At 39.5% G+C, this 14,935-nt stretch overlaps 1 protein-coding gene across 7 annotated transcripts in view; it reads left to right on the forward strand.

Moving 5' to 3' along the window:
- Window positions 1-4,360: 4,360 nt before the first annotated feature.
- Window positions 4,361-14,935, forward strand: part of KIF21A (kinesin family member 21A) — a gene marked incomplete at both ends in the record, with an annotated part of 219,842 nt that continues 209,267 nt past the window's right edge. For all 7 annotated transcript variants that reach the window (XM_080706303.1, XM_080706301.1, XM_080706302.1 and 4 more), the window contains one exon: window positions 4,361-4,404. In XM_080706303.1, the coding sequence (XP_080562429.1) occupies window positions 4,361-4,404 (44 nt within the window). The remainder of the gene's footprint in view (window positions 4,405-14,935) is intronic.

The raw sequence follows: 14,935 nt of genomic DNA on the forward strand, positions 1-14,935 counted from the left end.
ATGTTCCTTTGTCAGTGGCTTGTGAGTCTTAATTTTAATTTTTTTTTTTTTTTGCAGTACTGGGGATTGAATCCAGTAGTGCTCTACCACTGAGATATTCCTCCAGCCCTTTTATTTTTTAATTTGAGAAAGGATCTTACTAAGTTGCTGAGGCTGACCTTGACTTTGTGACCCTCCTGCCCTAGCCTCTCAAATTGCTCGGATTACAGGCCTTTTTCACCATGCCTGGCTTAATTTAATCTCTAGACTTATATTTTTTAAGTGATGATAAAACACTGGAGCACATGGGTAGCATGCATGTCCCCAGTCCTTGCTGCCTCTCTCATAATTCCCCATAAACATAGAATTCTGGTTGACTTCCATGCACGGGGAGTTTAGTGAGATTCAAAGCCAGTAAGGGTGTGAGGGAAATGTACTGTCTGCAACCAAGTACACGGGGATTTTCATACCTTGAGAGGTCATTCTTCCTTCAAACCAGAAGTTGCTTCCAATGTAAAAAGAAAACTGACATTCTAAAATTACAATGGCATACGAATCCAGTCTTACCCTTTCTTACTCCATTTTCTTCTTGTAGTAGCCAACTATTGATTGAAAGTGATGAACATGCAGGAAAGAGAAAGGGTTTCTTTTCAGTACTTCATTTCTCATTTTTAAGCCATAGTTGTGTAGAATAAGCATGTATCAAAAAATAAAAGAGCAAGGGTGTAGCTTAGTAGTAGAGTGCTTGCAAGTTTGATCCTCAGTGCCACATATACACAAAGAAAATGATTGAGTTACTTTTGTGCAACATTCCTACTGTTCACTTAAGAGTGAAGTACATATGCAAATGAACTTGAAAACAGAAATTGTACAATTTTTATGATTTCACATGTGTGTATTCATATTTTAAACATTGTTTAATATAAAGATGAATTGTAACATTTATGCAAATAATCTAAAACTTTGATTTTTCTTTACAGAGAATGATGTTAGGTGGCAAATTGAAACAGAGTAATAAGCAAGGCATAGTTACACAAGTCTGTAATCCTAGTATTTGAGAGATGGAGACAGGAAGCTTTAAGGCCAGCCTCAGCAACCTAGCAAGACCCTGTTTCAAAATAAAAATAACCATAGAAAGGGCTGAGGGTGTAACATAGAAAGGGCTGGGGGTGTAGAATGCCCTGGCTCAATGTCCAGTACCACCCCCACAACAAATTATCTTAACAAAAGAGAGCTTAGAAGAAAGGAAAAAGCTTTCTGGTGATGCTACTTTTAATAGAGTGATTAGGAGCATCCTCTCTGAGAAAATAGCATTTAAAATGATATCTGAAAGCCCCAAATCAATGAATCTGGAAAGGTCTGGGTGAAGAACGTTCCAGATAAAGGGAATAGCTAGTGCAAAGACCAAGAGCAGGAAAGAAATTTATGTGTTCAAGAAATAGAAGTCCAGTATTATCAGAAAAGCCATGGTTAAGGAGCAAAGCGGCAAAAGAGGAGATCAGAGTTGGGAGAGGCCAGAGTGTGCAGGGTGTTAGCGCCAGAACTTACTCTGTGTTAAGTGGCCATTGGAAAGTTCAAGCAAGGGAAGAACATAAACGACTCATGTCATCCTGCAGTGCGGAGGCAAGAGTAGACTTAAGGAGACCATCCTGAGCAGTTCATGCCTAAAGATTCCTCACCCTTCCAGGCAGAAATTCATCATAATTTCTTTGATCACACTTGGGGATTTCCAAACCCAAGAACTAGACAGTGAACTCCTTGTAGGCACTGATGTTATCTTATTTTTCTCCATGTCACTAGTGTTCAACCTTGTTTGAATATAGCAGTCACTTATAAATATTTATTGACTGATTAGAATTTAAATCATTTCATAGTGAAAGCTCTGTCATTGACATTTTCCTCACACTAAGATAATTAGTTAATTAGATGAGCTATAGGGGATGTGTTATGGCAGTTTGTAATGAAATCTAGAATCAATATGAAATAGGTCATTCATTGTACAACTGTTGACCTTGGTAGAAAATTACTGACTCAGATATCAATGGGAATTTGAATGCTCTCCACATCTCTTTTTGAAACCACATACAGTATGAATTCAAAGTCACAGTTATTATTGGTTCAAATATTTTGACCATATGGTCAGCATGGTGGCTTGGGACTTAAATCCACCCAAAATGCATTTTTTACTGTTATGCATGGTATGTACATATTGTGCTAAATTAGGTCATAATACTTAAAATGAAGGCGTTTTCACATAAAGACTTGATTTTTCTTTTTCACTTGAGAAGTGACACACATGCAAATATAAACTTGAGCAGCACAGGGCTTGCCTTCCAGCAGGGCAAACCTCAGCCACAACTGATGATGGTGATGCCTTTGGAAGGGAGTTCTCTGCTTTCTCATAGTTTTCATCTTGCCTGCCCTGCTATTTATTTATTTAAAAAATTTTTTTGGTGTGTGTGTGGTACCAAGGATTGAATTTAGAGGCATTCTACCTCTAAGCTACACCCCCAACCATATATATAATTTTGAAACATGGTCTTGCTAGGTTGATGAGAGTCTCACTACTTGCTTAGGCAGTCCTCAAACCTGCAATCTTGCTGTCCCAGCCTCTCAAGTACTGGGATTATAGGCGTGCACCTCACCCCCAGCTAGACTAGTGCTATTCAAAACAAGAACTTAAAAGTCTTAAATTACACAAACTTCTTTTTAGTTTTGCAAAACGTGTTCTGCTCTTCTTGCCTGCTTGTAAATTTCATCAACCCAAGAGGAAAGGTGAAGGCTGGGTGAGATGGCTCATGTGTATAATCCCAGTACTTGGGAGGCTAAGACAGGAGAATCAAAAATTTGAGGCCAGTCTCAGCAATTTAGCAAGACCCTGCTTCAAAAAAAAGGGGAGGGGGGCTGGAGGCTTAGCTCGTTAGAACACTTCTGGGTTCAATCCCCAATGTCAAAGCAAAACAAAATATAAAACAATAGCGCTGGGCGTGGTGGCCCATGCTTGTAATTCCTGTGCTTGTAATCCCCTCGCTTGGGAGGCGGAGACAGGAGGATTGCGCAGGTTCGAAGCCAGCCGGGCTGGCTTAAGAGACCCTGTTTCCAAAAATAAAAATAGGTCTGGGAGTGTAGCTCGGAGGTAGAAGGGCTTCCAGAAACCCCAGTACCACAAATAAATAAATAAATAAATAAATAGGTGTACTCATTCGAGTCATCCTCTCATGCCATCTTGGCATGGGGCTGTATTTCTATTTTCTGTATTTCTATCTTTCTAATAAACTCCTTTAAATCTTCAAAAATAAAATAAATAAATAAATAAATAAATAAATAAAATAAAACACCACCACAGAACCCAAATAAGACCCCAAAACAAAACCAAAAAACAAAAGCCATCAAGGTAACCAGTTCAGAACCAACCAGATGTGAACAGGCCAGGTACAGAATGAAATGTGCTCTGATGTGTTGATGGGTAAATATGTACTGGACAGGCCCCTGGAGGGAGGGAGCCAGAGCGGAACCTCTTTTCTCTACCTCCCACTTCTGTGGCTGTTACAGTCTGGGGGTGGTGAGATTCCCAGTACCCCAAACTCAACCAAACTGTCTATAATTGTGTATCCCGTGTACTGTCCCTTGGGCTTAGATCGTTAATATTTCTTTATTTTTGTCTCAAAGTGCGCTGCCTCCTGTGACCCAGCCTCTGTGACTGTTGAGTAGGGCTATTAGGTGTGCGACTTTAGATTACATTAACTGAGGCAGTGCTTTTATTTGGACAGTGCCATTTAATCTATTGTACGGTTTTGTGCGAACCCACATGTTTATTTAGAGATATGCATGGCGCAGTCCACAAAAGACACTCTGTGCAAAGCTAATAAAGGCTGTTTCCACAGAGCAATGGAAAGGCCTGTGGAGGCACAATAGTGGCAGGCAGAAGCCACAAGGACGCAATGTTTTCCCGAAGCCGGGGGTTGGGGGGTGCTTTTGAGGGCCAGCTGGGACAGAGCATCCATTTGGAAGGATCGACTACACAGACGTCGGGATGCTTATTCAGTCCCGGGAACACTTGGCGGTACCAGGGCGTCGTTCATTCACCAGCACGCACGACTGAACAGCCACGCATTCGGGAGTCTGGGCCAGTCATCTGCAGGCCCCGCACGAGGTGGTATCAGGGGGTGCCCAGGGAACGCGCGCCGGGCTGGGGGGGGGCGCGGGCCCGGGCGGGGGGGCGGCGCCGACGCCGGAGCCGGTCCCGCCCCCCGCGGCCATTCGCGCGCGTCCCCGCCCAGCACCTGGGCCGCGGCGGCGGGGCGGGCGCCCGCGCCTGAGTCAGCGCCGCCGCTCCAGTCGCCGCCCGGCTGCCGCGGAGCCCGCACCGCCCGCCGCCGGCATGTGGGGCGCCCCGGACGACAGCTCCGTGCGGGTGGCCGTCAGGTGAGTGGGGGCGCCGGCCTCGTCTCCCCTGCGCTCCCCGCGGGCGCGGCGCCGGCGCCTCTGCACCGCCGCGGCTCGGCCCCCAGGCCCGGCTGCAGCGCGCCGGAGCCCGCGCCCGAGGCCGAGCGCCGGCCGGGGCCGGGAAGGCGCGTCTGGCCGCCCGGGGGTGGGCACCGGAGCTGTGTGGAAGTACAGTGCACGGGTGGTGGGTCTGAAGAAGACACGAGTCGGCCCGAGGAAGGGCCGCAAGCGCCAGGCGACCGACGCAGGCTCCGCAGCGTAGGTACAATGTAACAGTCACGCTGCCCCCGCCAGGGTGTGAGCTTTGAAAGGCTGGATACATCAGCCTTGTATTTTGGTCAATGACAGATACATGAACATTCAGTGTAATTTAGACTCCTTTGATACATATCAAGAAGGAAAGCCCTTTCGGTTGCTCATGGAAAATTGCAACATCATCACTGTGTTTGAAAAATTAATGAAGCATTCATTTTCCAGCAAGTGCACGCATGGCCTGCGTTCACTGCTCTCTGTTAATTCATTTCTCTCTAAGTGTACTTTCGGGATTATATAAAATATCTATACTCCCAGAAAATCAGAATTATTAAAAAATCTCCCACTCGTGAACTTTCGGGAAAATTATCTAATTTTATTATGTAAGCATTTCTATACTTATATTTTAGTGACAAAATTGTTTTTGAGAGGTAACGATTCTTGATTAGGAAAGAAGTGGCAGTTTTCTGTACTTTGTATCTTCAGTCAACTCAAGTAATACGATGCATTTTTTTTTTTTTTTTTTTTTTGCGGAGCTGGGGAATTTGAAAGATTTTTTAAATACCCTTATTTTACCAAGGAGAAAATTACCACCGTGAAGGTGACAGTTTTATGACTGCTTAGAATCACCTGTTATAAAGCTTTGAAGTTTTAATTAAGCCTTTTTTGGTTATTCCAGGGCTACTTAGCCATTGTTAAGACTCTTTTTTTTCTCCTACTCACTGCTGCTTTGGGCCTTATAATACATATTAATGACAGAGGCAGGGAATGGGGAAGGCAGACCAGTAAAAAGGCAGTTTTGTTAGTAGATCTTATCATGAGATATTAATGAAAACAAAACATTTGTTTGTGAGAAAAATCGTTTTTAGAAATTTGGGATTTTAATGTGTGAACTTTGGTTCAGAACTGTGGATAATGCTAAAGGGATAATAACATATAAGTTATTTGGTTTGGGTATGCAAGTTAGCACATTTTAGATGAATGAATGTAGGTCTGATTTTAGAGAAAAGATTTTGTGAAAGCTTTAATGAAACAGTGAAGATTCAATTTGGTGAAATTATGAATTTTAAAAATTAAACACACTGCCCTCTGGTCTACTCTAGAAACTTTGTTTTACATACGATAAAGTAGTTATGTTTATACAAAGTGCTCAGACATTTTTTTTTTCCCTTCTCTCTCTTTCTCTTTTTGCTGGGGATTGAACCCAGGGGCATTCTACCTCCGAGCCACAACCTCCCGCCATGTTTTTTATTCTTTATTTTGAAACAGGGTCTGTTAAGTTGAGGAGGGCCTCACTATATAGCTGAGGCTGGCTGCAAACCTGTGATGCTCCTGTCTCAGCCTTCCCAGTACTGGGATTACAAGTATGCACCACCACACCTGGCTTATATTATTCATTCTGAACAATATTTATTGAACATATATCCCATCTCTATTATCCTAAGTTCTGAAGTAAAAATAGTAAAAATTGTGGCAAACACACCGTGTACCAGAGTCAAGATGTGTTTTAAGAGGTTTTATGTCGTAAAAATATCTCACTTATGCATCACAACACTCTATGACTTAGGTCTTGATATTTTTATGGCCACCTCACTGATGGGGCACAGAAAGATCAAGTAAACTGTTTAAAGTTAAACTGGTAGGAAATTGCAGAAGCAGGGTTCCACCCAGACAGTTTGGCCCAAGTTCTTAACCATTAACCCTTGCAGGTGAGAGGCAAGAACAGTTTTGCAAAGTTTTACTTGACTTAAGGTCATTTTCTTTTTCCTGGTATTGAACTAGTTCAATTACAAATGAATGGCGTTGACAGGTCATTCACATCTTGACATTGCTAAGAAGAATAGAACTCAGAAAGAGAGGACCTGAATTAAGTCAACTGAAATATTTCCTCAGATCAACTAAAATATTTTCTCAGAAGCTTTTCAGAATCCTCCCATCCCACCCTCTAGTTTGAGGCAGGCTTCATCAGCAGGATGATTTTTTAAAATCCATATGCAAAGTTAGCAGAAGCATGTGATCTGTAATTTTGCCTTTAATGAATAATGTAATAACAGTTAGTTGAGATTGACTGTACTTGTGTAAATGCACAAAACATCCTAGGGTTGTTTGTGTTTTATTAGTTGTATAGACTTGTTGGAAAGTTAAAGCTGATGACTCTATTATAGGCTTCTCAAAATAAGTATGTGGGTCATATAAGGCTTTAGGAAAAAGATACCAAGCTGAAAGTTTCTCATTTAGGGAGAACATTTTTTATTCAATTTTTGAAAAATGCCTTTTGGTAGAGTATTTTTGAGGTATTTTGCAGGGTATTTTTTGTTGCAGTAGCTATGGATTCAGAAGATGATAGCCTGTTGTCCAACTTCCTGTTGAATTGAATTATGATTAATGTTACCAGAGAACTAATTTTTAAATTTTATTTAATTTATTTAGACTAAAAGTCCTCATTCTAATTACTGGAAAATATTAAATATGCCCCCCAAAACTTGGTTATGTGGATCTCCTTTTTTAACTGTAAAATTCATGAAATCTAAATATTGATAAAGTATTTCTGATGAAAATTTTGTCAGACTCAACATTTGCTATTAGTGTAATATAATTTATACATCGGGTTTCAAAGACATTCTTAAAAATAATATAAATCTCTTAGCAATCTTTATTGCTAATTGAAATGATAATATTTTGATTAGATTGATTAAAATAAAATCTTAAATCTGTTTCCTTCTTCTCTAAAAATGTGGCTACGAGGAACTCTAAAAGAATATATGTGGTTTATAGTATATATCTACTGGTGAATGCTGCTTTATAATTTTGAGGAAGAAGTATATCATAAAACTAGTCACAAATACAGAAAGGACAGTAGATTATCCATTATGGACTAATTATACCTTAGAACAAGAAAAGATAAAATAGTAGGTATCTATTTTCAGAGTGGTCACACACATGTGAGTGTACAGACATACACATATAAGATGTGATTGAACAGCAATTATTTTTTTAAGGTGCATAGGGATACAAAAGTATTGATTATGGACTCAATATAATTAGAAAAATGTGGTTAAGTTGAATAGATGGCTTAGATAGATATTATCAACAAAACTGAACAGTGACTAGTGTATATTCTATTCTTAGTATCTAAGTACACTGATTTAAACTCTTCAGTTCACTCCAGATGATAAAATCAATTAAACATTTTGAATTCTGAATCTAGGGCAAATTATGATAAGATGCATCCTTTCCTTTTCTTTGAATGCTGACACAGAAATTTGCAACTTTTTTTTTTCCCCCAAAAGTCTAGCTTGCAAAATATGGTAAGAGCTGGCCAAAACCAGAGATACAGAAAAGACCATTGTGTTCTCATATTGTTACACATGGCAACTAAAATTTCTTTGCTTGGTTTTGGCAGAACTGTGCCTATCCTTGACAGTGAGTTCAGATTAATGTGTAAAGTAGTCAGTTTGTGTTTTCATTTGCTGTATTTTCACCTGAAGAAGCACTTTGAAAAAGTGGCATTGCTTAGCCGATTTAAGGGCTGGTTGTACAGACAGCAGCTCAGTTTTAGGTCTGTCACTGAAACAAATTTTAATGTATTAGACCTCCCTGTCCTTTTTTTCCCCATGCTGCAGTGGCAACCTAAAGTAATAAAGAGTTATAAGATCTTTGTTAAATGTACTTTTTTTTTTTTTGGTGGTACTGGGGTTCCTGGAAGCCCTTCTACCTCCGGGCTACACTCCCAGACCTATTTTTATATTTTTATTTGGAAACAGGGTCTCCTAAGCCAGCACGTGCGGCTGGCCTCGAACCTGCGCGATCCTCCTGTCTCCACCTCCCAAGCGCGGGGATTACAAGCGTGCGCCACAACGCCCGGCTAAATGTACTTTTTATTGTTGTCAGTCAAACTGTTTGCACTAATAATGTCTCTATATTGACAGGAAGTAACTATTTTAACACTTCCAACTTGACTTTTCTAACAATCTACTTATGGTTACTGAAGAAGAAACTTTTAGTCTGTTACAATCTCTCTCATTTTATTATAATAAAATGAACAATGTATAATTTAACTTAAAATCCCATGAGGTAGCCTGAATGGATATTTCTTTACAGAAGGAAAAGTTAAATCTCAAAGATACAAGGTGGCTGGGTGTGGTGACCCACACCTGTAATCCCAGTACTTGGGAGGCTGAGACAGGAGGATTGCAGATTTGAGGGCAGCCTCAGCAACAAAGTGAGACTCTAAGCAACATAGAGAGACCCTGTTTCAAAATAGAAATAAAATAGGGCTGGGGGTATAGCTCAGAGGTAGAATGCTTCTGGGTTAAATCCCTGGTACTCCCCAAACAAACAAACAAACAAACCCCAGTGATGCAAGGTGACCAATTCCTGATTTTCAGCCATAATTTTCAGTGTCATAATTGGAACTCAACCTCAGGTTTCTGGTATCTATATCTATGCTCTTAGACATATGTTTTATTTATTTATTTATTTATTTATTTATTTTTATTGGTGCATTGTAATCATATATCATATTGGAATACAAGACTTGAGAGGATATACAAGCACACATCATCCAATTAGCCCTCATCCAGCCCCCATCCCATTCCCTCCCCCTCCCTCGATCCCATGCCTGTTTGGTGATTAACTTTGACATATTTGTTTATGTACCTCCTGCGTTTTAAAGAGGCTCCATCCTCCCCTATTCCATACCCTCTGATTGATCACCTTAGTTGCTTCACTATAGGGCCCTTTCTATAGCTCAACCTCTTCCTGTTGCCCCTTTCCTCCTAGTTTTTGCTGCTTAGGGGAAGCATCTGATTTTTTTTTTTCTGCGATATTTATCTGTGCATGCCAGTACCGATTGTGTTGCAAGTACCGATCCCACTCTTGACGACCCCAGTAGTGGCCTGGCTACCCAGTGGACTGATCCCAACCTCACTGGCTCAAGCAGCGGCCTTGCCTCATGGGAGGCCTCGATTCTGGTCTCGCTGGCCCCGACACCAGCCTAACCCTTCAGCTGGCTCTGATCCCGGCCTCGGAGGCCCCAGTAGCAGCCTTTCCTCACGGCAGGCTCCGATGCCGGCCTTGCTGGCCCCAGCACCCATCTAACCCCTCGGCAGGCTCTGTTCCCGGCCTCAGAGGCCTCAGTAGCGGCCTTGCCTTATGGCAGACTCTGATCCCGGCCTTGCTGGCCCTGGCACCGGCCTAACCCCTTGGCAGGCTCTGATCATGGCCTTGGAGGCTCCAGCACCGGCCTTGCCTCATGGCAGCCTCCAATCCCAGCTTTGCTGTGTTCGTCGCCGGCCTCACAACCTCGGCAGGCTCCAATCCGAGCATCCGTTTATGGGAACAGATGAGTATATGATGTTTGGTCATTTGCTTCTTCTTTCATGCAGCAGATATTTATGAAGTAAACACTCCACTACCTGCAGTTTTCCTGCCATAACACATTTGACACACGTGGCCCTTGCTTTCACAAAGCTTATACCTAGCAACTTAGACTCTATAAATGCATACAATATTTTAGAACTAACACAAATAGAATCAGGGCAAATTAGAAATGAACGACAATTTTTCGTTGTGTTTTTATTTTTCTGTTTTAAAAAATAGCATTCTTAATACATTTATCAAAAACAATGAATAAAAAGTATCCTATTTCCAAATATGTCAAATATAAAAATTGAACTCCAAAGCTTGTGCATTAGGAAGATATTATTTATATCATGACCTACTTGGTATAACATACATGCCTTACTTATATGTGTTTGTATTAGACTTAGAACCTAGAAGAAATAAAAAATAAAAACAGAAAGAGAGGCAAGTAAAGTGCTAGCAGATGAAGTAAGTTGAAAGACAAAATTATTTCACTTAACATAAGTTGATTCTTTAGATATGGTTTAGTAAATTTTAGACCTGTGTAGTGGACCTGTTTATTATTTAGAACTGCATGGAATTTCAGGTTTCATGTTTTTAATTATTACTGCCCTTTGAGCTCTTGTCATCTTACCTGCTAACTGATTAATATTTTGATGTATAATTATGGTGTAGTGAATGGATGCACTAGAAATTCTAGTTTAGTGAAGCCCTGAAACCAGAAATTACCTTGGTAGTTAATGCCACAATCTTTCCAATCTCCCAATTTTCATCAATTTCTCCTCAAAGAAATTGACTTGGCATATTAAGTATTAGTGATAATTTCTCCATAGTCATGTGACAACTCATATATGAGACTCTGACTTAGAAATGGTTGTTTTCTGTTAAAATCAAACATGACCTGACATCTATGTTTCAGATTAGGAAGGAGAACATATCAATGAATATGAATGTCCAGTGAAAGAGAGTATTTGCACATTGCATATCTTTAGAATAACTATTCAAACAAAACAAATATGTTTGTTGTTCTCTTCAGTGCTTCCCCTGAAGGGAGACTCATAAATTCTCTTTCACCTTGGTTTTTTAGTGGATTAACTATTTAATCTTCTCAGAGGTTTAAAGTAGTTTTCCTGTAGCTGAGGCTTAATTTATAGCAATGACAGCCAAGACAAAGATATAATTTCTGTGACACCGATTGTGAAAAGATCTTTCTGAATATTTGAGGCTTCTTTGTCACTTGTTTTTTGAAATTAATAAATTCATATGTTAAGCATAAATTTACTACCCCTGTAATTATTGAGAAAATGGATTTTAAACTGAAAGAGAGCAATCTGATCAAGGCCCTTTCTTTAAGATAGTGGTGACAGTAGGGGCCCAGAGAATTAGAAAGAATTGCTTGAAGTGACACAACTAAGCAGCTCCAACCTTCTGTTAATTAGTGCTGTGCATTTCCTAGTACTTCACATTTTTCCGGCAGCCATCCCATAAGCAGAATTTCTTTATATTTGAAAATAAAACAAAAAAAAATGAAAGAACTTAAAACATTCATCATAAACGTTTAATTAGTTTTCTCAATCTCAGTGCCCATTCCTTTGGCTTTATGCATGCTTCATCTCTAGAAACTAGACCAGAAATTTAAGTAAGGACCTTGCACAGGTAGAGAAATTCCCAGGGGTGGAGTGCAGGACTAAATCTGCAAATTTCTTTATGTTAAAATGTAAAGAGTTGAGCACGGTGGTACACACCTGTAACTCCAGTACTGGGGAAGCGATGATGGGAGGATCTTTAGCAAGACTCTTAGCAACTTAGCAAGATGAGACCTGTTTCAGAATAAAAAAAAAAAAAAAAAAAAAAAAGAGTGGGTGTGTAACTTAGAGGTGAAATGTCTCTGGGTTCAATTCTCAGTACCAAAAAGGCCAGCAACTAAGCAAGCTCATGAATAAAACTCTTGAATATGCCATCTTCCTTTCTCAACCTCCCAAGCTCTGGTGGGTGCCATGGTTCTTTTTTTTTTTTTGGTGATAGTGGGATTTGATCCCAGGAGCATTTGGCTTCTGAGCTATATTCCTCATCCTATTTTTATTTTTTATTTATTTTGAAGTAGGATCTCATTAAAATTGTGGAGGGCTTTGCTAAGTTGCTGAGGCTAGCCTTGAACCTGTGATCCTTTCCCAAGTACTAGGATTTTAGGTGTACACTACCATACCTGGCTGTGCTATAATTCTTTAGCTTTTAAATTAACCTTATAATTTCTATGTTTATTTCAGAGAGGAACAAAGAGTACAACAAAATAGGATTGCAATGATGACCTGTCATCCAAAAAGTCTAAGTCCTACCTCTGCACAAAAATTTTTTAGACTGTTCCCAAGAAGAAAAATTTCTGCTTTTTGGTTCCACAGACCTTCCTTATATAATTCTTCTTTTCCCCTTTAGAAGTAGAATATTTAATGCTTTTTTTCCCCCCAAAGAAGGTACTAATATATTGGCAGTATTATTACAGTCGAACATTTGAAGGACATTGAGGTTATGGCACAGAGCAAATAGATACTTAAATGTCCAGATTGGAGTGACAGTCATTCAGCATTTAATTTCAGGCCCAATTTACTTTGGTGACTATTCAACTCCCTTTTACTTTTCTCGGTAGGAGAAAAGAACCAAGACAAATATTTAAATGTGTTTGTGGATCATGGACCTACCCAGTGTATAAAAATCAAGGATAGCCGAGCATGGTGGCATATACTTGTAATCCCAGTACTTAGGAGGCTGAGAAAGGAAGATTGAGCAGGTTTCTGGCCAACCTCAGCCACTTAGTGAGGCCCTCTGCAACTTAGTGAGACCCTGTTTCAAAATAAAGAATAAAAAATAAGGTAGGGGGTGTAGCTTAGAGGTAAAATGCCCCTAGGTTCAATCCCCAGTACCAAAACAAAACAAAACAACAACAGAACAAACAAACAAACAAACCACACACACACACACACACACACACACACACACACACACACAACCAAAAAAACAAAAAACAAAACAAGATACAAGGAGCTTTATACTTCACTACATAGCATATAGTCAGATTTTAGTTTTGAAGTTGGCAGTATCCTAGACCTCTGAACAGGATCAAAGAGTTGTATTTTTTTCAGAGTAGAAATTTATCTTCTTTGACATGGCTACAAAGTCACTTAGGAGTTGCTGTAAATAACCGTCTTTGTTTGTTTCTGTTAGCACATAGGAATGGAAGGCCTTGGAAGTGTGGGAATATAATTATTGTGATGTGATATGTTGGTTACATGTTGCCTGATGGGGCATATGGCATCTCTACTTTCAATTGTACTCCCTCAAATTTGATTTATTTATTGGATTAGAATTCTTTTATATATTCCATAATTATCAAATTGCTACTGCGTACTGAACTTACATAGCTAGAAGTACTAAAAGTATTGATATAATACAATGAGCCAGTGATGGTCAGAAAACTTGGTCCTGGCTAAGTGGTTCTCCACCTACTCCAGTGGATTTGTGAAGAAATCAAAAGAGCTGGGCATGGTAGTGCACGCTTATAATCACCGCGCTTGGGAGGCAGAGACAGAAGGGTCGTGCAGATTCGAAGCCAGCCTTGCTGGCTTAAGAGACCCTGTTTCCAAATAAAAATATAAAATAGGTCTGGGAGTGTAGCCTGGAGGTAGAAGGGTTTCCAGGAACCCCAGTACCACAAAAAAAAAAAAAAAAAAAAAAAATCAAAAGAGCCATGTGAAAGCACTTGGAAAGTGGTTTTTATACAAACATGGATAGTAGTAGTATTAGAAATGAATTTATATAATCAACCATAGGCATGTGGGTCATATTCCAAACTCTAGCACCTGTATTAATTATTCTCTGATATGTAGGCAAGTGCTTTATAAGTAGCTGTATCTGTTCTTTTGCTTTTTGAGTGTATATTTTTGCACCATTATGAATGATCCAAAATTACATACAAATACTTCCAAAAACCTTAGTCTCTCAGTTTTCATTTTGCTTCCTATATACCTCATGATATTAATAATAGTTCATAGCCAGCCTCAGCAAATAGCAGTGAGGCCTTCTGCAACTCCGGGAAACCTTGTTTCAAAGTGAAAAAGAGGGCTAGGGGGTATAGATAGAGGTAGATTGCTTCTGGGTTCAATCCCCAGTAAAACACACACACACACACACACACACACACACACACACACCCCACACATGTTTTGAGTACTACTCTTTGTACTACTTTTCATTAGCTGTTTAATCTAAAGTAAGAGGATAGTGACTAAGTTGGATAATAAAAATGTAAAATTTCCTTCTGAATTGGCTTACATTTTATCTTCAAAATTATTGCTATTTTTTTTATGAGCCTTGTCAACAAGTTGCTAAGCTAGGCAATGGATTAAGGATGTTGTAAGGGGTAAAGTAGGTAACTGGACCAAAAGTAATAATGATACATAATTTTTACAATAAATTTTCTTTTTCTGTATATTTTTCTGGTATCTGGAGCTGATGGAGTAATGTGCCTGTAATACTCATTGATAAAGCTAAGTGAAAACATTTTTTTTAAAAGATTCTTATTTAGAAACAGGAAAAAAAGTATATATGTACATATAGCAAACCTAGTATAATGATTGCTAGATCAGCTTTGAATTTCATAAAGAGGTCATTTTTATTATAATTATTTTTTGTACTGAAGATTGAATCAGGGGAATTCTGCCTCTGAACTATACACTATCCTGTTTTACTGTTTCTTACTTTTAAACAGGGCCTCATTAAGTTGCTGAGGCTGATGTCAAACCTATGATCCTCCTGTCTCAGCCTCCCAAGTACTGGGATTACAGGTGTGAGCCACTGTGCCTCTGCTTAATTTTTCTTATTATTGAAATAATGTAATCAC

Source organism: Muscardinus avellanarius (assembly GCF_963383645.1).
Source record: "Muscardinus avellanarius genome assembly, chromosome: 11".
NCBI lineage: Eukaryota > Metazoa > Chordata > Mammalia > Rodentia > Gliridae > Muscardinus > Muscardinus avellanarius.